At 38.8% G+C, this 22,578-nt stretch overlaps 3 protein-coding genes and 1 long non-coding RNA gene across 5 annotated transcripts; 3 read left to right on the plus strand and 1 right to left on the minus strand.

The window, feature by feature from the left end:
* The first annotated feature begins 101 nt into the window (after positions 1-101).
* LOC117929364 (pentatricopeptide repeat-containing protein At3g29230-like) lies at positions 102-2,957 on the plus strand. The gene has a single exon (XM_034849658.1). The coding sequence runs from the start codon at positions 433-435 to the stop codon at positions 2,374-2,376; it is 1,944 nt and encodes a 647-aa protein (XP_034705549.1). The 5' UTR covers positions 102-432; the 3' UTR covers positions 2,377-2,957.
* A 1,560-nt stretch (positions 2,958-4,517) lies between these two features.
* On the minus strand, positions 4,518-6,543 carry LOC117929389 (expansin-like B1). Its single transcript, XM_034849697.1, has 5 exons — positions 6,351-6,543; positions 6,155-6,261; positions 5,826-6,007; positions 5,273-5,405; positions 4,518-4,948 (listed from the first exon to the last, which is right to left on the minus strand). The coding sequence occupies exons 1-5, from the start codon at positions 6,493-6,495 to the stop codon at positions 4,748-4,750; spliced, it is 768 nt and encodes a 255-aa protein (XP_034705588.1). The 5' UTR covers positions 6,496-6,543; the 3' UTR covers positions 4,518-4,747.
* Positions 6,544-6,836: 293 nt separating this feature from the next.
* Positions 6,837-8,763, plus strand: LOC117929407. Of its 2 annotated transcripts, XR_004653763.1 has the most exons (4): positions 6,837-7,095; positions 7,372-7,520; positions 7,812-8,011; positions 8,303-8,763. It is a non-coding gene; the product is annotated as an uncharacterized LOC117929407 (long non-coding RNA). The 2 variants fall into 2 exon arrangements; XR_004653757.1 differs by lacking the exon at positions 6,837-7,095 and having other exon boundaries at positions 7,113-7,520.
* An 8,532-nt stretch (positions 8,764-17,295) lies between these two features.
* LOC117929354 (pentatricopeptide repeat-containing protein At3g29230-like) lies at positions 17,296-22,088 on the plus strand. Its single transcript, XM_034849646.1, has 4 exons — positions 17,296-17,425; positions 17,751-17,823; positions 17,919-18,099; positions 18,669-22,088. Exon 4 carries the CDS (start codon positions 19,577-19,579, stop codon positions 21,518-21,520), a length of 1,944 nt encoding a protein of 647 aa, XP_034705537.1. The 5' UTR covers positions 17,296-17,425; positions 17,751-17,823; positions 17,919-18,099; positions 18,669-19,576; the 3' UTR covers positions 21,521-22,088.
* Positions 22,089-22,578: the final 490 nt, after the last annotated feature.

The raw sequence follows: 22,578 nt of genomic DNA on the forward strand, positions 1-22,578 counted from the left end.
GTCTGCCTGCCTGTTTGTGTGAATGCGAACATGATAACATCCCTGCAAATTTATAATGCTTTGGAAAATGTTAGGGTATTGGATGGAGTATCTGTCGAACTTGTCATCCCGATCATCAAAAATCCATTGTGAAATCTAACTCTTTGGATGAGGATATAAACATCAGGATCAATGTACAAAACCAAGGTATGAAAAATAATGTGATGAAGTACAAAAGATAGGATTTAGACACAATGCAATGAGAAGAGTTTGCATACAAAGCAATGAGACTTCATTGTGCATGTGGCGTCTTGTGATGGATACTGTAGTGGGACCCGGGTAAAATGTGAGGCCCATTCATATATAAATACGTCACATTGGTTGTGCCGTTGTGGGGAGCCAGTGATCACGCCTCTGTTTCAAAGCTGTATCCTCCCTCCCGCCAAATTCCGAATGGGCGTTAGGTTCAAACCCTCCCACCCAACTGTCCGCTTATCTTCACTCTCTCTTGAAAAATTCCTCAAATCCCGCAAAAACCTCTCTAAAGCCCCTCCAAAACTCTGGTCCGACCATGGCCATGGGCCTCCAGAAGAAGACGACCAACCACTCCCTATCTTAAAGCTAAGCCACCACATTTTGCGCACCTTAGAATCATGCTGTGGTTCAATGAAAGAGTTCAACCAAATCCACACCCAACTCATTGTCTCCGGCCTCCTTCAACAACCTCTAGCAGCGGGCCGAGCTGTCAAGACGCTTTGTTCTTTTCCGGATTCTGTCCAACATGCGGTTTCGCTGTTTGAAGGTCTGGAAGAGCCGGATGCGTTTATATGTAACACCATTATGAGAACCTATGTGAATGTGAATGATCCATATACTGCTCTTGGGTTTTACTATGAGCAAATGGTTCGTAAATGTGTTGCTCCCAATCATTACACCTTCCCTCTTTTGGTGAAGGTTTGCTGGGAGATTGGGTCGATTGGAGACGGGGAAAAGATCCATGCCCGGATATTGAAGTTTGGGTTTGGATTGGATTTGTTTGTTCGAAACTCCTTGATCCATATGTATTCAGTTTGTGGGAGAATTGGGGATGCAAGAGCAATGTTTGAGGTGTGTTCTATATCGGATTTGGTGACTTGGAATTCCATGATTGATGGGTATGTAAAGAATGGGGAGATCGGTGCTGCTCGTGAACTTTTTGAGGAAATGCCTGAGAGAGATCTATTTAGTTGGAATTCGATGATTGCAGGGTATGTTGGAAATGGAGACATGACGGCTGCGGAAGACTTGTTCTACAAGATGCCATTTAGAGATATTGTTTCCTGGAACTGTATGATTGACGGATATGCTCAGGTTCAGAATATGGAAATTGCTTGTGAGCTTTTTAATTGGATGCCATATCGAAATGTAGTTTCTTGGAATATCATGTTGGCTCTTTATGTGCGGATCAAAGACTATGATGAGTGTTTGCGCATGTTTGATAAGATGATGGGAGAGACTATGCCAAACGAGGCTACCCTTGTGAGTGTCTTGACTGCTTGTGCACACTTAGGGAGGCTTGATAGGGGCAAATGGATTCATTCTTACATTAAAAATAATAGGGTGATTGAACCTGATGTGTTACTTTCAACTGCGCTCTTGACAATGTATGCAAAGTGTGGAGCCATGGATTTGGCTAGAGATGTGTTTGACAAGATGCCCAACAGAAGTGTTGTATCTTGGAATTCGATGATTATGGGATATGGCATGCATGGCCAGGCAGATAAAGCCCTAGAAATGTTCTTGGATATGGAAAAGAGAGGTCCAATGCCAAATGATGCTACTTTTATATGTGTTTTAAGTGCATGTGCACACTCTGGAATGATTTTGGAGGGTTGGTGGTACTTTGATCTAATGAGGCGGGTTTATAAGATCGAACCGAAGGTTGAGCACTATGGTTGCATGGTTGATCTTCTTGGGCGGGCAGGTTTGATGAAAGATTCGGAAGAGCTTATAAGGAAGATGCCGATGGAGGGGGGAACTGCCTTATGGGGAGCACTACTTTCTGCTTGTAGGACTCACTCAAATTCAGAGCTTGCAGAGATCGTGGCCAAAAGGCTAATTGAGTTGGAACCAAGGGATATTGGGTCCTACTTGCTGTTATCAAACATATATGCTGCAGAAGGAAAATGGGACGATGTAGAAATTGTCAGAAAGATGATGAAGGAAAGGGGTTTAACAAAAACAACAGGGTTTAGCCGGGTTCACATTGAAGAGTTTGGGACTCAATCCTTTGTTGAAGATGCTTCAGTCCACAGAAAGAGCATGATGTATTCCATTTTGAGTGACATGGCTACTCAGATGAAATTGTCTTGTGGAGATTATGATGAAGTAGAGAACTTAACAGTAAGTTGTTCATGATGAGTAGTTCAAATGGACATGTACCCTGATAAAAAAACTATTGAAAAGAGAACTTGGTAGCAGGTTGAAAATTCTAAATGGACTGGGAAAAACCATGGTTCAAGTGGTGATAAAGACCATACAAGCATGGTTTAGCAGACAATATAACTTGGAATGAAAGCTTTAGAACATCTGGTTGCAACTTGCTGGGGTAAGAATGACAGTTGGTGCAAGTAATATGTCCAGGGTTGCACCTGATATGGTAGGAGGGTACATCCAACTGCAACTTACAGGGTTAAGAATGACACTTGGCCTGATAGTATCTCCAAGGGTGCTCCTAAGTGTGTAAAAAACTCTGGGAGTTTAAGCTGCATGGCAGGGTGAAGGTGCAATGTACTGATGTTATATAAAAAATGAATGATTGGTAGGATAAGGCTATGATGTTGTATTTCTTGTGGGGATGGTTGTTTAGATCGACATCTTTGTGTATTTTTAACCCTTAATCCATGCTAAACCCACACTAGAAAATTATGGAAAGTTGATGGCAGTGGTGTTGGTTTGGTTTATTGAATATTTATCTCAAATCTTCCATATTATCTGAATCTATTACAGGTCAAGGTAGTGCATGGGCATGTGGATCCTGTAAATTGGATTTTACAATTTAAGGATAGAACAAAGTCTCTGAAGCAATGTGGGGGCTAGTGAAAGCTGCTTTTAGATTGAATTGCTTTTTGTGAAGCCTTTTTCCTTTTCCCCTCCTTCCTACAGTTTTTCTCAGTTGTTTTCAGTTCATTTTCAGTTGTAGCTTACAATGTTTGAAGGTCTAGAACTTGAAGTATCGGCTAATTGACATTACCTGAGCATTTTAATGCTCTGAAAAATTCTCATCTTACTACAAATAACTTCATACTTTCAAAATCCTTGCAATATGATGATCAATGCACTTTTTCTGTAACTGTTATTAATATTTGTTCCAGGTCCAACATGGTTGCAATATCTTTAGGTTCCAAGCACTTGTCATTGCTCTCTAATCCAGCCAAGAAAGCAGGTCTGCACAAACCGGTTCAACTGGGGGATCAATCCAGGTCAAAGTAGTGATCTCTGTTGATTATTTTATTTAGTTTTTAATAGTAGTTAAAAAAATGAAAATTTACAGCAAACATATGAATAAATTAAAAGTGATGATACTTGCTTTGGCACATGTCTTACACATGATATTTGTATTGCTGGGAATTTAAATTTTCTTTATTTATAATATGTACTCTGTTTGTCGTTTTCATGGAAGTAATTTTAGATAAGAGTGGGAGTGGTTGTTGTTTATTGGGATCTTGCAACTTCTGTTTTTTTTCAGTGGTTGTTGTTTAGTGGTTGTTTCTGAATTAGAAGAAAGGAAAGGGGAACCTATTGACTAGTCTCCATCCCATTCTTTCTCTGGTGGGGAAAGCTCAAACCTCCTTTGCTTTTCTGCATAAAGAATAATCTAATTAAAAAAAAAACATATTAAAGATGACTATGGCTTGTTTGCAAGCTTCTCCCAATCCTCAGTGTCTAAGAAGTCCAAGAAAGAATTCTTACTTATTTCATCTCTTAAGTCTACAACCCCTAAACTCAAGCAAATTCATGATCTGAGATTATGAACCCATGTTAGAGGAGACAAAGCATGTTGATCCCTGTGAACTTTTCCAATCCCTTTCCTTATCAATTACCACAGGCTAAGGAATCATGATGGTTAGGGACAGACTATCAGGCAATCTTGTGAAAAAGAAGATGCCATCTTGTATGATCTTGTATCACATCCAAGTGCCAAACAGCTACTAAAATTCTATGACAAGGTACACAATGATGAGAAGCTAGTGGGGTTGGGGAGCCTCCACACACCAGCTTTAGGAACCCACAAAAGGAAAACAGGGACACTGAATCTCTCAACGTCCAGGCATGCCTATAACACGGTCTCTATACAGTGTTTCTTGAATTCTGATTATTTACTGCATGTCAAATTTGTCTGCTGTGAATGCTCAATCAAGAGTAACCATAAAAGTCTCCTAAAATTTTTGTGAAGTCTGGTGTAAAGGCAAAAGGGGGCTGTTTCTCTACTGTGGTTGGTAGTGTTTTCATGTAAATAGAGATATCGTAAACTTTACTGTCTAGAATGACTGCTTTAATTAAAGAAATTCAAATATTATTAGGAATCTTTGAATTTTAATAGTCAATATCACAATGATTACAATCAAGAATACCTACCACCAAAGTCTATCCTCATCTTTAAGGAGGAAAATAAAGCCAAAAAAAAAAAAAAACATATTAAAAGTACAAACATATAGGAAGAATCATGGTGGCTTATTTAAATGGTATCTCTGCATAAATGAAGAATTAAATCTAGTATATTTGGCCATTAGTTCACTTGTACTCCTGTGTCATATATGTCTGCAGCTTTCCAGTTTTCAGGTATGTTGTTAATAGGAACAACCCATGTCTCATCTCCATCATCGCCACTAAATAGCATCCTTAGAGAAAGGGTCCCACTTGGGGGTGAATTAGTCGTCCATACTGAACCATAACTCCTATCCAGTAGCTTGCACACGAAATTCTGGGTCTGCAAATATTAGACAGCATGTTATTGTATTGAATAACAATTAGGTTAACCAAAGAGTCAAGGACATGATTGGATGTAGTTGTTCTCATTCCATAATCTAAATTTGGTACTTCTTTTATCAGTTACAATGAAATACTAACTTCTGTTTTTTTCAAGGTTAACCACATCAACCCCAATTTAATGCTGCATCCAAATCCCATCTTTACCAAGTTTACATTAGTATTGGATGGAAAAGCCAGTGTTTCCAAGGATCAAATGAGTTAAATTTCATTTCAAAAGATGAATGAAAACTAAATTCAAACATGGAAAGGGAGTGCAAGATACCTCACATAGTTGGACAGCAGTTATGTCCTTCATGCCTTGTTGGTACCATATGACAAAAGCCATGTAATAAGGAAAATTGCTGTTCTCATCAATCTTGATTGTTATATTTTTGCTGGGGTAGCTGCATGATACCCTGTGTGGAAGAGAGAGTTGTCATGAGTAATAGTATATCATTATTTGGAGTTTTTTTGTTTGATTTCGTGTGAAAATAGTGTAGAAGCAGCAGGGAAAAAAAAAAAAAAAAGGAACAAAAGAAAGAAAAGCTAATGGGTGTCAAGTGAAGCCACTTTTTCTTTCTAAAAGAAGTGAGAGGAGAAATTAAGAATGGGGAATGGCTCCTTCCCACTCCAAAAACTTCTCATCTTTCAAGTCTAATCACCAATGGTGCATTGATGTTTAAACCTACCTTTGATATGAACTACCTGGACAGGTGGTCCTCAGGAAAGGGTTTAAAAAAGACATTTATAATGACAAATTACTACAAAGTCTAATAGAAATTATTCCTTCTGAAGTTGTTGATGTACACACCCTATCTACATATGTTATATCTTACCTTCTGTATTCGATATCGACCACACCAAGAGCCAATAGAGATGCAGCTGCATCTGTAGTCTGAGCCATTCGACCAAAGGCTCGCTTGCTCATAATAAAGTCAGTACGATCACCCGAGCCATGATCAGTGATCACTACAGTCACTCCTTTGTCTGAGCAATAGTTACCGTTGGTACATCTCACCTGGTGAAGTCAAAGGAAACATTTTTCACTAATCTAGACATTTTCCAAAAGAGATGCAAAAGATCTTCTCTGGGAAAAAAAAAATCTATAAATCAAATTCATGATATCTTCATAGTTTGGTGTTTCTGATTTGTTGATTGCAGTCACCTGGTAACAAGCACCGCAGCCCACACCATCTCTATAGAGATCAGATGCAGCTGATACATCTCCATCATTGATTGTAGCTCCAAACGAACCGTATCCACATTGCCCAGCTGCAATGATGTTACAAGATATTAAACTGAGCACATAAGATCATAGTTAACACAAAATGAAACCATGCTCAATCATTTTTATTACTCACTTTCTGTTCCTAGTTCATCTGAATTTGGGTAGTAAGCTGCTCTAGAATGAGTGAAACAATCGCTGCATGTAGCAGCATAGGCCAGCGATTGCATGAGAAAAAAAGATGCAAAAACAAGCAGAAGAGAATGAGGAGGAAGAGCCATTGAGACAAAACGAGTAACAGTGTGCAACGAATGTAAGGTGGTAATGCATGAAGAGCACAAAGGTTATCGTATTTATAGTGAAGCAAACAGCACATCTTCTTTGCCTTGGTAAAACTTGCTGACTTTGACACTATGTTAAATATTATTTTGAATATGTGGGATTCTATTAGATATGTTCCTCAGCAACCTTCTTAGACTGGAATTACTTGTTTTTGATTGTTTTCCATACTATGGAAAAACTGCTTTCTGACCTTACTCTTTGGTTTTATATTGTACTTTTCCTACTTTTCATTTCTATGTTGAACTTTAGTATGAGAATTATTTTAGTTATTGAGTATTATGCTGTGAAATACAAACTTTGTTGACATAAATTAACTTTACTACTAAATATCTTCTCTATCCGAAGACTCTGCTAATGTTTTTCTACACGTTAACCTCAATTTTCTTAGTGTAAACATTCTGCTGTAATGGTTGATGCCCAGGTGTAAATATTCTGCTGGAATTGCTGATCATGCCTTTCAACCTAAAGCCTAGGGAGAGACAGAGACAGAATTGCAAGTGGATTGAAACCAAAAGATTGATTACTTTGTACGAGTAAAGGTACAATGGTTCTGCTTGAAATGGAAGCAACTTGAAGAGTCATAAGTTAGGTCCTTTTGCACCAAAGAAATCCCATGTTAGGTGTCTGATGTTCCCACTTGTGCTAATAATCATGTCAAGGCTTTGGTATCTTGATTAAATAAGCACGTTTCTCAAGCTACATGCACCGACTCAAAATATTAGTTTAGTTCTGTTAATCAATCGATGATAAAGATGTGTTTGGACTTGGCACTGTTTAAAGCTTAGGAGATCATCATAATCTGCTACAATATGCAGATGTCTATTCATGAAGGGCCATTCCATGGATTGGAGAGGAATGCACTGAAGATAAAAGACAAACTGGTGGGTGGTGGTCATTACTAGTCTTTTCTCCTTGAGGGCTCCTTTCCTAGTTCCAAACACGGCTCAGCTAAGAACAAGAATAGGTAATCAATTTGAAGTCTTCCAAATCTTGAACATCTGTTGTTTCTTATGTCTGCTGAGGAATTTCCTAACACTGGCTGGAAAATGTGGTAACCACCCTGAGAAGACGCGTAGGTAAGAACACCGGGGTAGACTGAGAAGGAGGAAACCATTGTACCGCATCAGCCATGACATGGAAACCATTTAGGCCCCTGGTCCCCATCATGTCTAGTCCCCATTTCGTTGCAGAAAAGTCTGGAATTTAAGCCTAGCCATTCATTATTCATAAAGGTTAATCTAATGCATTTGTGCAGGTCCTTTCAGGAGCATCAGTGCAGATCATCATAATCTGCTACAATATGCAGATGTCTATTCATGAAGGGCCATTCCATGGATTGGAGAGGAATGCACTGAAGATAAAAGACAAACTGGTGGGTGGTGGTCATTACTAGTCTTTTCTCCTTGAGGGCTCCTTTCCTAGTTCCAAACACGGCTCAGCTAAGAACAAGAATAGGTAATCAATTTGAAGTCTTCCAAATCTTGAACATCTGTTGTTTCTTATGTCTGCTGAGGAATTTCCTAACACTGGCTGGAAAATGTGGTAACCACCCTGAGAAGACGCGTAGGTAAGAACACCGGGGTAGACTGAGAAGGAGGAAACCATTGTACCGCATCAGCCATGACATGGAAACCATTTAGGCCCCTGGTCCCCATCATGTCTAGTCCCCATTTCGTTGCAGAAAAGTCTGGAATTTAAGCCTAGCCATTCATTATTCATAAAGGTTAATCTAATGCATTTGTGCAGGTCCTTTCAGGAGCATCAGTGCAGATCATCATAATCTGCTACAATATGCAGATGTCTATTCATGAAGGGCCATTCCATGGATTGGAGAGGAATGCACTGAAGATAAAAGACAAACTGGTGGGTGGTGGTCATTACTAGTCTTTTCTCCTTGAGGGCTCCTTTCCTAGTTCCAAACACGGCTCAGCTAAGAACAAGAATAGGTAATCAATTTGAAGTCTTCCAAATCTTGAACATCTGTTGTTTCTTATGTCTGCTGAGGAATTTCCTAACACTGGCTGGAAAATGTGGTAACCACCCTGAGAAGACGCGTAGGTAAGAACACCGGGGTAGACTGAGAAGGAGGAAACCATTGTACCGCATCAGCCATGACATGGAAACCATTTAGGCCCCTGGTCCCCATCATGTCTAGTCCCCATTTCGTTGCAGAAAAGTCTGGAATTTAAGCCTAGCCATTCATTATTCATAAAGGTTAATCTAATGCATTTGTGCAGGTCCTTTCAGGAGCATCAGTGGAAGGACTTTTGTTTTTTTTTTCAAAAAAAATACTAGAAAACTGTTTTTAAAAATTGCTTTTAAAAAATTGTTTTCTAAAACATTTCAAATAGACCCTAATTGAGGAGAGAGAGAGAGAGAAAGTGTTAGAAGCAATGAATGATATGATGAGTGATTAATGTATAGTTTGTGAGCCCACGGGAATGGGCACTTGGTTCAATAGGATTGATCAAGGTAAAATTCTTTTGGAAGCATGATTTTAACACACATGAAAGCAACTACATAAACAACTAAGTTGTCCACTTTTATGATTTGCCTTTAATGATTGTATAACTCAACCAGCTAGACAATAATATATAATGGACTTAGATGGGGTTCGTCTGAATTTTTTTTTTGGGTCCAAGTCTAGATAGAAATGAATTTGTCTGAAATCTGAATAAAAAAAAAGATGTAATAGTGTGATTCAACTTTAAATTTCAAATAAAACTTAAAATTTTTCATTTTTTATATTTTAACAAAATATCTAAAAACAAAGTTAAACTTTAAATGTATCAAAACAAAAAGGAGGATTTAGGACTTATTTGTTTCTTAAAAAAATGAAGTCTTAAAGTTAGTGGGAAAATGAAAAGAGATTTTTTTTTGGACACTTTTGTCTTAATAAAAAAAGTGACTTTTACTTTTTCTTTTTCTTTTCCCCCCTTTTTAATCTTTGATTTTTATTTTTTATTTTTACAACTCTCAAATCTAATTCGTTTTTGAAAATAAAATCAAATTTATTTTTAAAAAATTCAATTAATTATTAACTAATAAATAAATCAAAATGCCTAAATTTTATGAAATTTGGATGATAAATGTATTTACCATAAATCAAGAACTTTGTTATAACAAAAAAAAAAAAAAAAAAACCAATTATGACTGAGATGGATTATGTTTTTATCCATTTTCTCTTTTATTTCTTAAGAAAATTTAGATTTAGAATTTTCTCTCAAATTTTTTATTTAAAAAATAGACAACAAGATTCACTTAGTTTGGATAAGGAATAAATTTTAAATAAATCCATGCATTTCCAAAAATAAAATCGAGATCAACCATGTATGAAAACTCATCCAATTCTTAATGAAATTAAACTCCATAATTTTTATAGATTCCTCATTTAAATTCACTCCCTTTTAATACAAGAAAAATCAAAATAAATGAACGGCCATAAATCCAATGAATTTCTACAATTAAAACTCCAAACATAATTCATACTCATGTCAACGCCACCTACAACAAAAAAATCTTTAACTATTTTTAAAAAATAAAAAGTTAGAATTTGATCTTCTTTCATCAATTGAAAATCCAAAAATTGAACTAATCTTATTTGAATATATGTTTTCAGTATAAATCCATTGAGCCTCCGATTATCTCTCTGATAATTGAGTTTCAGATCCACTTATATTAGAGGATCATTTGACATATTGTAGTCTACAAAGGATTTATGTTAAATTCCACTATCCTGGAGAAATTATGACAACTCGATAGTCATCTGTCATGATTCTCCTTAACTCTTATTCAATATATAATTATATGCACTAGTAAACTTATAATAGAAAAACCATCCAAATGATCAAGACAAGTTAACCAACCACCGACTTATAATAGATTGTTAAAGTTTATGAAGTAGTCATGAATAACTTATCATCTTATTATAAGAAATTTATGATTTGAATCTTTCGTGTAACTTTTAATACACTCAAGTCATACATAATATAAGTGATATAAATATAAATACTCAAACAAATTAGATAAGTAATGCAACGCGTTAAAAAATAATCAATATGATATAAAATGAATCAATTCTTACATCATGTTACCTTTTTTTAAGGGCTTTGTTCTAATAAGGAACATGTATGATATCTCAACCAATCAAAATTGAAAATGCTTAAGAAAACTCTTTTATAGGGAAGGGGGTTGACTATCTCTAAGGGTGGTGATAGAAAATGGGTGGCAGTAGCTATGCCATAACAAAAGTACGACATAAAGCTTCAAACATGAGCAAAGTGTGATGGTAAGCCTTGCTAGCACTCATGTCCGATGGAAGGAATTAACAAGATTGACATGCATGAACCAAAAATATAATGTATGTGGCTAAGAAGAGGATTTAACACACAAAGGCAATATTATAGTAAGTATGTGAGCAAAGAGAGGGCTTGGTACACATAGGGCTACCTATACATACACCAAAGGTTGTGTTGCACGCATGGGCTCAACATAATGTAGTACTCGGCACTAGTGAGAGACCATGCAAGGATTGTGAGACACTAAAAGCATGACACAAAAGGCATAGGGGTGTAACACCTTGGTATTGGGGTAACCTAGTAAAGGGCTGCCAGCACATCAAGAAGATGACACTTGACATGGGATATTGCAAGGTACTTGACATGGGCTTGGTCGGGTGAGATGCTCATTAGACACATGACACGAACCAAAATTTTTTTTCAAAAAATGGGGTGGGTGTGGCATGCAACAGTACAATAAACTTATAAAAATACCATGATCAAAAAGGCTGTTGAGCATGATATAGGTGGCATGATAAGAAACAAGCAATGCAACTAACTACTGTACAAAAGGTAATGGATGAAGGCATGAGAGGAACCACTACCTAGATGTGAGTGGGATTAGTGGGCTCATTCCTAAGGCTTCTAGACACCACATAAGATAAAAATTAAATCAAAATAGAATTAATTAACTTCTTGATTTCGTGACCTGCTATTGATTATGATTGTAATTGTAAGCCAATATGATTTCAAAGAACAGTAATTGTGAAATGAATTGGTTGATATGATGTAACTTACATGAAGCCAACGTGCAAGCCCATCATTCAAAAACAAATGAAAAACAAAACCAATTCTGTACTCGCTCTAGCCATTTATCTGATTGGCTTACAATAAAAATAATATAAAATTAAAGAACCATTCCTTTCAACAACCATCCAAAATTTCATTTTCAGTTCTCACTAAACACACATAAACCAACCTACACCAATAATACAAAATCAAACACATTTATAACTTACTTCATTGTTGCTTGGACCCTCATCTTTTCTTCCTCCTCCTCCTTCCTTATTCCTCTAAGCAACTCAAGCATTATGTGCCTGGAAAGCTCGCACTTCCGCGAATCAAAGCCAAGCAAAAACATACTATTACCATTGCTTTACATTGAAAATTTTTCAATCAAACCAAAAATAAAGGAATGTGTTGATATATGGCACAAGAACATGGCAGAAATTTTATGACAGTAAAGGAAAAACAAAACTTTTTCAGTAAAGAAAAAAAACTTGGTATTTGAAAGTATATTTTTATTCACTGCATTGCTCTTTATATAGAGCTGAAACATAACAAAAAGTCAAGAAAATTTGCTAATTTCAAGCCATGTCTAACCAATTCCTAATATCAAGCCATATATATATATATTGAAATTAGCAAATTCTCTTGACTTTATGTTATGTTTCAGCTCTATATAAAGAGCAATGCAATGAATAAGTATATTTTTATTCACTGCATTGCTCTTTATATAGAGCTGAAACATAACAGAAAGTCAAGAAAATTTGCTAATTTCAAGCCATGTCTAACCAATTCCTGATATCAAGCCATATATATATATAGAAAATATTTCCTAAAGACTTGGTCTATTGACCAATTATTCAGCAATTTTTTGTTTGCCCAGAACTGTAGCAACCTAAGGCACGTTTCCAACACTCCTCCTTGCCTTAGTAGTTGCAGAGGCCTATTTTGCTTCTTAAGGTTTCAAATCTAGCTTTTGGTAGAGCCTTGGTTAACACATATGCAATTTGATCCTCAATCTTGCAATAAAGCAGTTTAACTTCACCATCCTTTTGTTCTTCTCTTAAGTGATACAACTTGATCTTGAAATGCTTAGTCTTGTCATGAAAAACAGAACCATTTGAAATTGTAATTGCAGCTTGGTTATCTACATGAATCTGTGTTGGTTCATTTTGCTTCATGTGTAGATCTACAAGTATTTTTCTGATCCAAATTGCTTGATTTACAGTAGCATTGGCTGCTACATATTCTGCCTCTGCTGTACTTTGAGCTATCACATCTTGTTTTTTTGAGGACCATGAAAAATTCCGGATCCAAAGATGAAACAAAATCCTGTTGTACTTCTCATGTCACAATAGAACTTGCCCAATCACTATCAGAATAACCATGAAGTTTAAAATTCTGACAGTAAGAATATTTAATGCCATAATTTGTTGTGCCCTTGATATATCTTACAATCCTTTTGGCAGCTTGAAAATGCACTTCACTGGCACAATGCATGAATCTTGAAAGCAGGCTTACTGAAAACATTATGTCTGGTCTGGTGGCTGTAAGATACATCAAGCAACCAATTAGGCTCCTGTATTGGCTTTCATCCACTTTTTCTGCTCCATCATCTTTGCTAAATTTCTCCTTTTGATTCATTGGTGTGTTGGTCCTTTTGCAATCTTCCATGTGAAATTTGTTAAGTATTTCCTTTGCATACTTCTTTTGGCTTATGAAGACTCCATCATGATTTTGCTTCACCTCCATACCCAGAAAGTAGGACATCAAGCCAAGGTCTATCATCTCAAATACTTTGAGCATTTCAACTTTAAACTCTTTTACCAGTTTCTCATTGCTACCTGTTACAAGCATATCATCGACATAAACAGAAACTACAATTAAGTTAGCATTTATTCCTTTTACATATAATGTAGCTTCACTTGGACTTTTAACAAATCCAAGACTTTGAAGATGTTCATCAATCCTGCTGTACCAGGCCCTGGGAGCCTGTTTAAAACCATATAAGGCCTTATTCAACAAGTAGACCTTCTCCTCTTGTCCCTTGACTTGGAATCCCTCGGGCTGCTCCACATAAATTTCCTCTTGAAGATAACCATTTAAAAAAGCAGATTTTACATCCAACTGGTAAGTCTTCCATTCCTTTTGTGCTGTCAAAGCAAGCAACATTCTGATTGTATCCAAGCGTGCTACTGGAGCAAAAGTTTATGAGAAATCCACTTCAAACACTTGACTATTCCCCTTCACAACTAATCTGGCTTTGTATTTATTTACATAACCATCTGCATTAAGTTTGGTTCTATAAACCCATTTGACTCCAATGACCTTTCTGTGTTGAGGTCTGTCCACCAACTCCTAGGTGTCATTCTAGGCCTTTGTTTCTCGTGGCACTATTTGAGTAGAGCACATCTCCTTTCCAAGTTCTTCAATTTTGCCTTTGTTTACCTCCATCAAGTCCCAGCATTTGACAGTCTCACCCACTGGGGACTCCGTACCATTGAGTAAGCGAAACGAATTTTCCCCCTCATCTCGCTCCTTTCCGTCCCCAGAAAGGTCACAATACTCCCCCAATGGAGTCCGATCGGAAAAAGAAGAAGGAGAAGAAGAGGGCCCAAAAACCAAACACCCAAACTGAAAAGAATCACTCTTGTACCTCAACGCTTCCTCAAAAAGGGCGAGATCAGTCTTCGATCTCTCTTCGGGGTGGAGCTCTACCTCACAAAGCCTGCGCTGGCCATCTTTCTCCCAAAACAGGGGAGTTTCAGAGAATGGACTCCTCGAAGGACTTAGGCTAGACCTCTTTGAGTTTTGGGCCACACCAAAGTGGTCTTTGGACTCCACAGACTGGGGTGGGCTTTGACCGTCGTCTGATCTAGCCGGCCCAAAACCCACGATAGTCTTCCAAGCCTTGGCCCGTCTAGGATCCTCCACCGCCTTCGGCCTGAAGGAGAACTTACTTAGCCTCAAGAGAGAGGGCTGGGTCTAGTCCCTCAGGCCCATAGCCTAGCATGGAGCTTCGAGGCTCCCCCAAGAGGCCCAACTTGATGGGCCTACCCAACGATCTCACAACTCCCTGGGGCCCATAAGGCGACCCAGCAAGCCCATGAGAACAGTCCAGGGGCACCCCGACCGGCTTGTTTGCCCCCGCGTCCCATCGGCAGACTGTGTTTGGTCCTCGAGCCTTGGACCACCTTCATCCTCCAACACGCGCTTGCCCTCGCGTGGCAGAACCTCACCCTTGATCTCTCCTATTGCTTTGAAGGGTTTCCCCCTTTCTCCAACCGACAGCAATCTTAGCGTCGGCCTAGTCTCCTACCACAAAGATAAGGAATAGTGCATGCTTTCGACCCAAATTTCCACCGTATTAGGGATTTTCTCTCCATTAAGCTTCACCAGGATCCTGGCCCACTGCAACTCCTCCATCTTCTCCGTTTTAGCGTCGATATCCAAAAACCCCCCACACTCCTCCCCTATCCTTCTTAGGATGGCCCGATCCCATAAAGAGATGGGTAATCCTACGATTCTCACCTGGGCCTCTCTCTCTTTCTCTCTCTCTCCCTCCATCAAACATCCCGTCATCTGGCTCCACTTCTCCAAACGCATGAGGAAACCTCCGATCGAGACTTCCCCACCTTTTAGGGCTTTCTCAGCTTCTGCCATCACCTCAAATTCCAATAACGCCTTGCCACTTTCCAATTTAGCCAGTCCTAAGTTGCCCTTCAGCCCCCACAACTTTGCCATTTAGGTCCCCCAGCTTCTCAAGTCGTCCTCCCTTCCTAGCTTGGGGTCCCAGCAACCAACAAGACAGTGGGCTAGCTTCTTCAAGTTTTGGCTTAAGACCCTGTTGTCGACTTTCACCCTAACCACCGCTTCTCCATTGTTGCAAGGCTGCTTAACCACCTCCGCGAAGGATTTGCCCAACAAGGGTTTCCATGACTTTTCCTTATCCTTCTGTCTCACTTACCTTTCGGAAGCAACTTCCACCCCCCGTAACGCCTCCAACAGAAGAGCCCAACCCCCTTTTGCTCCTCTGCCTTTGGGTACAAAGATGCTAAATCTTTCTTTTCCCGGTCGACAACACCCAAACGGAGGAAGCATCCCCCTTTGTTTTCGCTGCGCACCAACGAGAAGGTCCTCCCATTCTCTTGCCAAAGTTTCTCCCAATGTCCAGTTCTTGTGTCCTTGGTGCAGAAAACCAGACCTTCCAGGAGCGGCCCTAAGCTTGCCGGCCCCAACTTAATCCATGAAGAGACTCCTCTCTTTCTTTCCACAATGAAGATTTGCATCTTGCCCTTCTTCTTTTTTGTCTCAACCTCAAAGGTCTTCGACTCCACCCCAAAACTACTTTTCCGAGCCCCTGACTGGACAAAGATCGCCGCGTCCCCGTTCGCGCCCTGAAGCAATCGCTCTTCTCCATCACTCTCGCTCACTCTCTCTCTAGACCTTTCTCTCTCCTCCATCTCCCCCCTCCTTGGGAATTAAAACCAAAAAAATTGCATTTAGGCTCTTTACAAAACTGCCATGCTCAATAAGATACGGATTATGATACGTATCAATTTCCATAAAGAGTGTATCATATCATTGCATTGTATTGCAAGTTTTTAACTAATATGCTCCTATTTTTATTGAGGAAGATCTTGGAGGACTCTTAAGACAATGTTTCTTTGGATGTTCTGGAATACATTTTTCAATCTCTCTCTCTCTCCCCCCCTCTCTACATGCCCCCTTGCTGCTCCTCTTACTTTCCATTTTTGATAAGCTACCTCTCATCTCTTTTATTTCTTAACTATTTGGTTAGAGAATGTGTTATTTGATTTTTTTTCTTTTTCATTTTTCAATAGATGGATGTATTATACCTTCTTTAGACTTGCAAGCCTGTCCTCCAGTTTATTGCTTTATCTCAAATTTTTCTCAGTTTCTTTCTTTATCTTAAATCTTTTGTGCCTTTAGTACGGGTTTCGGAAATGTGCTTAATTGATTTTATACATCAGAAGGCATGTGTTAACTGCTATTTGTTTATTTTGTTCAATTTATGCCAAACTGACTGTTATGATAAGCATTGAAAGAATTGCAACCAAAAAATGTCACAATGATTGTTCCTTCAGGAAAAGAAAGGGAAAGAAAAAACTACAAGCTGCTGTAAGAGAAACAATCCAGTACCATCCTCACTGGTCACATAGACAGTGACCCCTAGACTCTTCTAAAGTCCGAATTTTCATAATAGCTACCTGATTATACCCACACTTTTCACTCAGTCTTGGAACAATGTTACTGCCATAAGTGAAACAATCCTGTACCATCTGAACTGGTCAAATGGACAGTTGTCCCTAGACTCATCTAAAGTCTGAATTTTCCTACTAGCAAGGGTAGTAGCTTCCTGATTATACCTGCACTTTCCACTGATGGTCTTGGAACAATGTTAAGTACAAGTTTAGCACTATTTTTTCTTCAGATTTAGTCATATTTCTAAATTGTGGGGTTCAAACCTGTTGCACAGCATTGAATTCTTTAATGAACTGTGCACGTTGAAATTTCCATATTTTCAGCAAGGTAATAGCTATAAAATAGGATTTTTTTCAGCAATTATCCTCACTTTGATAATGTCTTATAGCATTAAATTGGAATCTCCACTCCAATGATATATATAAAAGTATGTTATTTTGTTTGTTGACATGGTCATTTACTGTGCTCTTCACCAGGAGAAAAAGTTGGAATGGGGCAAGGGCTTGGCTCAAAAGCGGGAAGCTGAAACTAAGCAGCAAGAATTAGAACTTGAGAAGGACAAACCATTTGCTCGGACCAGGTAAAGCTAAACGGGTGTGAGGGATGTCTGAGGTCTAGTTCTTTGGTTCAAATGTGCTATTACAGTATTGGAGGATTATATTATTTAAGACCTCACTGGCAAATTAGCCATTTACACATCCTGCTTGAAGCATCTGATTCTTTGGTTTGTTAGTTTCCTTTTTTGCTTTGCTTGTAGAGTCTCGTTAACCATACACTTGAAAATGTAAACCATATTTGTAACAGCATATCTGTTTTTAAGTATAACAAATGGCTTACACACCAGCATTCCTAACAAGGGGAGTCTTCTTCTCTTGCCTTCTGATGACTACTGCTTTTGTTTGCAGAGATGATCCAGAGCTCGATAAAATCCTGAAGGATAGAGTAAGATGGGGTGATCCTATGGCACATTTAGTGAAGGTAATCAAATGACTTGCTTATTTAGTTCCTGCGATAGACAGTTGCCCACGTATTCTTGACCTTTATTTACTTTTTCTAATTTCAACTTATTTCAGAGAAAAAATTCTGAGCTGATTCTGCCAGACCTGGGGGATGGTGAGAAGATGAAAGAATCAGGATTTATAATTCCTCAAGAAATTCCTAGTCACAGCTGGATAAAACGAGGATTAGATGCTGCACCGAATCGATATGGTATAAGACCAGGGAGGCACTGGGATGGCGTCGATCGGAGTACTGGTTGGTTGATTCACATTCCTTCCTTACTGACACAGGACTAGTCCCAAGAAAATAGTCAACTAGTTTTAGAATAATATTTAAATTACCTAGGAAACTTGAGACTTGTAGTACTTGGTTACTTATGGTAGATAAAATGAAAAAAAAATAGATCTCTCCTTGAAAGGTTATTAGGATAAATAGGAGAAAAATGATTAAAAAAAAAAATCTTTTTGTCTTTTATTCTGAATTTTCAGTCAATGGAAATCTCTCCTTGAGAGTTTTTCTGGTGGATTCTAGACTTTCTTGGGTTAGATGTGTTCTATCCTCTTTTCTTGCTTTTTGCTGTGTCACTTACAGTGAAATGCTTCTATTTTATTCCTAGGAAACAAAGTCTATTATGAGCCTGGCTGCAGGAATCTTACCATGCCCTTGATATGGTGAGCCCGTTGACAGGGTAGCCTTCTATTTGAGGTTATGGGGGTTCTTGTGCTGGGCAACATAGCAGAGGTGGAGAAATGACATAAATTGCATAAATTAGATATATTTCTGTTAATCAAAGTTGATTGGTTCTGTTGTGCATCTTGTGGTAGGTTTTGAGAAGCAGATGTTTAAAAGAACGAATGAGAAACAAGCTACAGAGAGAGAAGCTTATCTCTGGTCTGTGGCAGATATGTGATGAAGGTACCAAGTAAGAAGACATCAAGGCCGCTCAATTTTCAGACAGAAGCCAAGGATGCGATTTGGGTTGTTCTATATACTTCAGGAAAAGCAAGGGTGACATCCTTAAATGAAGATAGCAGCAAAAGATCTTGCACAATTGTGAGGAAGGAGAGGATCATAGAAATTGGGGGAAATTGTGAACTAAATGGGGTTTTTTGATACATGAACAATGGAGGATACGTGGACTTCTTGTCAAGGTTTTCCTGCTGCTTGACTGAGAAACTGTGATTGTGTTGGTACTTCATTGGATCATTGTGGCAACATCCCTGAGTTTAAAAAAGAAAAAGAAGAAAGTTAACGACAGTTTCCTAATCTGATTTTAATTTACTTTGTTTCACTTATATATGTCTGCCTGCCTGTTTGTGTGAATGCGAACATGATAACATCCCTGCAAATTTATAATGCTTTGGAAAATGTTAGGGTATTGGATGGAGTATCTGTCGAACTTGTCATCCCGATCATCAAAAATCCATTGTGAAATCTAACTCTTTGGATGAGGATATAAACATCAGGATCAATGTACAAAACCAAGGTATGAAAAATAATGTGATGAAGTACAAAAGATAGGATTTAGACACAATGCAATGAGAAGAGTTTGCATACAAAGCAATGAGACTTCATTGTGCATGTGGCGTCTTGTGATGGATACTGTAGTGGGACCCGGGTAAAATGTGAGGCCCATTCATATATAAATACGTCACATTGGTTGTGCCGTTGTGGGGAGCCAGTGATCACGCCTCTGTTTCAAAGCTGTATCCTCCCTCCCGCCAAATTCCGAATGGGCGTTAGGTTCAAACCCTCCCACCCAACTGTCCGCTTATCTTCACTCTCTCTTGAAAAATTCCTCAAATCCCGCAAAAACCTCTCTAAAGCCCCTCCAAAACTCTGGTCCGACCATGGCCATGGGCCTCCAGAAGAAGACGACCAACCACTCCCTATCTTAAAGCTAAGCCACCACATTTTGCGCACCTTAGAATCATGCTGTGGTTCAATGAAAGAGTTCAACCAAATCCACACCCAACTCATTGTCTCCGGCCTCCTTCAACAACCTCTAGCAGCGGGCCGAGCTGTCAAGACGCTTTGTTCTTTTCCGGATTCTGTCCAACATGCGGTTTCGCTGTTTGAAGGTCTGGAAGAGCCGGATGCGTTTATATGTAACACCATTATGAGAACCTATGTGAATGTGAATGATCCATATACTGCTCTTGGGTTTTACTATGAGCAAATGGTTCGTAAATGTGTTGCTCCCAATCATTACACCTTCCCTCTTTTGGTGAAGGTTTGCTGGGAGATTGGGTCGATTGGAGACGGGGAAAAGATCCATGCCCGGATATTGAAGTTTGGGTTTGGATTGGATTTGTTTGTTCGAAACTCCTTGATCCATATGTATTCAGTTTGTGGGAGAATTGGGGATGCAAGAGCAATGTTTGAGGTGTGTTCTATATCGGATTTGGTGACTTGGAATTCCATGATTGATGGGTATGTAAAGAATGGGGAGATCGGTGCTGCTCGTGAACTTTTTGAGGAAATGCCTGAGAGAGATCTATTTAGTTGGAATTCGATGATTGCAGGGTATGTTGGAAATGGAGACATGACGGCTGCGGAAGACTTGTTCTACAAGATGCCATTTAGAGATATTGTTTCCTGGAACTGTATGATTGACGGATATGCTCAGGTTCAGAATATGGAAATTGCTTGTGAGCTTTTTAATTGGATGCCATATCGAAATGTAGTTTCTTGGAATATCATGTTGGCTCTTTATGTGCGGATCAAAGACTATGATGAGTGTTTGCGCATGTTTGATAAGATGATGGGAGAGACTATGCCAAACGAGGCTACCCTTGTGAGTGTCTTGACTGCTTGTGCACACTTAGGGAGGCTTGATAGGGGCAAATGGATTCATTCTTACATTAAAAATAATAGGGTGATTGAACCTGATGTGTTACTTTCAACTGCGCTCTTGACAATGTATGCAAAGTGTGGAGCCATGGATTTGGCTAGAGATGTGTTTGACAAGATGCCCAACAGAAGTGTTGTATCTTGGAATTCGATGATTATGGGATATGGCATGCATGGCCAGGCAGATAAAGCCCTAGAAATGTTCTTGGATATGGAAAAGAGAGGTCCAATGCCAAATGATGCTACTTTTATATGTGTTTTAAGTGCATGTGCACACTCTGGAATGATTTTGGAGGGTTGGTGGTACTTTGATCTAATGAGGCGGGTTTATAAGATCGAACCGAAGGTTGAGCACTATGGTTGCATGGTTGATCTTCTTGGGCGGGCAGGTTTGATGAAAGATTCGGAAGAGCTTATAAGGAAGATGCCGATGGAGGGGGGAACTGCCTTATGGGGAGCACTACTTTCTGCTTGTAGGACTCACTCAAATTCAGAGCTTGCAGAGATCGTGGCCAAAAGGCTAATTGAGTTGGAACCAAGGGATATTGGGTCCTACTTGCTGTTATCAAACATATATGCTGCAGAAGGAAAATGGGACGATGTAGAAATTGTCAGAAAGATGATGAAGGAAAGGGGTTTAACAAAAACAACAGGGTTTAGCCGGGTTCACATTGAAGAGTTTGGGACTCAATCCTTTGTTGAAGATGCTTCAGTCCACAGAAAGAGCATGATGTATTCCATTTTGAGTGACATGGCTACTCAGATGAAATTGTCTTGTGGAGATTATGATGAAGTAGAGAACTTAACAGTAAGTTGTTCATGATGAGTAGTTCAAATGGACATGTACCCTGATAAAAAAACTATTGAAAAGAGAACTTGGTAGCAGGTTGAAAATTCTAAATGGACTGGGAAAAACCATGGTTCAAGTGGTGATAAAGACCATACAAGCATGGTTTAGCAGACAATATAACTTGGAATGAAAGCTTTAGAACATCTGGTTGCAACTTGCTGGGGTAAGAATGACAGTTGGTGCAAGTAATATGTCCAGGGTTGTACTTGATATGGTAGGAGGGTACATCCAACTGCAACTTACTGGGTTAAGAATGACACTTGGCCTGATAGTATCTCCAAGGGTGCTCCTAAGTGTGTAAAAAACTCTGGGAGTTTAAGCTGCATGTCAGGGTGAGGGTGCAATGTACTGATGTTATGTAAAAAGATGTTGTATTTCTTGTGGGGATGGTTGTTTAGATCGACATCTTTGTGTATTTTTAATCCTTAATCCATGCTAAAACCACGCTAGAAAATTATGGAAAGTTGATGGCAGTGGTGTTGGTTTGGTTTATTGAATATTATCTCAAATCTTCCATTTATCTGAATCTATTACAGGTCAAGGTAGCGCATGGGCATGTGGATCCTGTAAATTGGATTTTACAATTTAAGGATAGAACAAAGTCTCTGAAGCAATGTGGGGGCTAGTGAAAGCTGCTTTTAGATTGAATTGCTTTTTGTGAAGCCTTTTTCCTTTTCCCCTCCTTCCTACAGTTTTTTCTCAGTTGTTTTCAGTTCATTTTCAGTTGTAGCTTACAATGTGTTTGAAGGTCTAGAACTTGAAGTATCGGCTAATTGACATTACCTGAGCATTTTAATGCTCTGAATACTACAAATAACTTCATACTTTCAAAATCCTTGCAATATGATGATCAATGCACTTTTTCTGTAACTGTTATTAATATTTGTTCCAGGTCCAACATGGTTGCAATATCTTTAGGTTCCAAGCACTTGTCATTGCTCTCTAATCCAGCCAAGAAAGCAGGTCTGCACAAAGTAGTGATCTCTGTTGATTATTTTATTTAGTTTTTAATAGTAGTTAAAAAAATGAAA

This window comes from Vitis riparia, chromosome 2 (genome assembly GCF_004353265.1).
Source record: "Vitis riparia cultivar Riparia Gloire de Montpellier isolate 1030 chromosome 2, EGFV_Vit.rip_1.0, whole genome shotgun sequence".
NCBI classification, from domain to species: Eukaryota; Viridiplantae; Streptophyta; class Magnoliopsida; order Vitales; family Vitaceae; genus Vitis; species Vitis riparia.

Excerpts from the sequence above, each read along its gene's own strand:
- LOC117929364 (XM_034849658.1), top strand. The coding sequence starts at position 433 with ATGGGCGTTAGGTTCAAACCCTCCCACCCAACTGTCCGCTTATCTTCA.
- LOC117929389 (XM_034849697.1), bottom strand. The coding sequence starts at position 6,495 with ATGGCTCTTCCTCCTCATTCTCTTCTGCTTGTTTTTGCATCTTTTTTT. Across the intron at positions 6,262-6,350 it reads AGATGAACTAGGAACAGAAA|CTGGGCAATGTGGATACGGT; the intron begins GTGAGTAATAAA and ends ACATCATTGCAG. Across the intron at positions 6,008-6,154 it reads GCTGCGGTGCTTGTTACCAG|GTGAGATGTACCAACGGTAA; the intron begins GTGACTGCAATC and ends TGACTTCACCAG.
- LOC117929354 (XM_034849646.1), top strand. The coding sequence starts at position 19,577 with ATGGGCGTTAGGTTCAAACCCTCCCACCCAACTGTCCGCTTATCTTCA.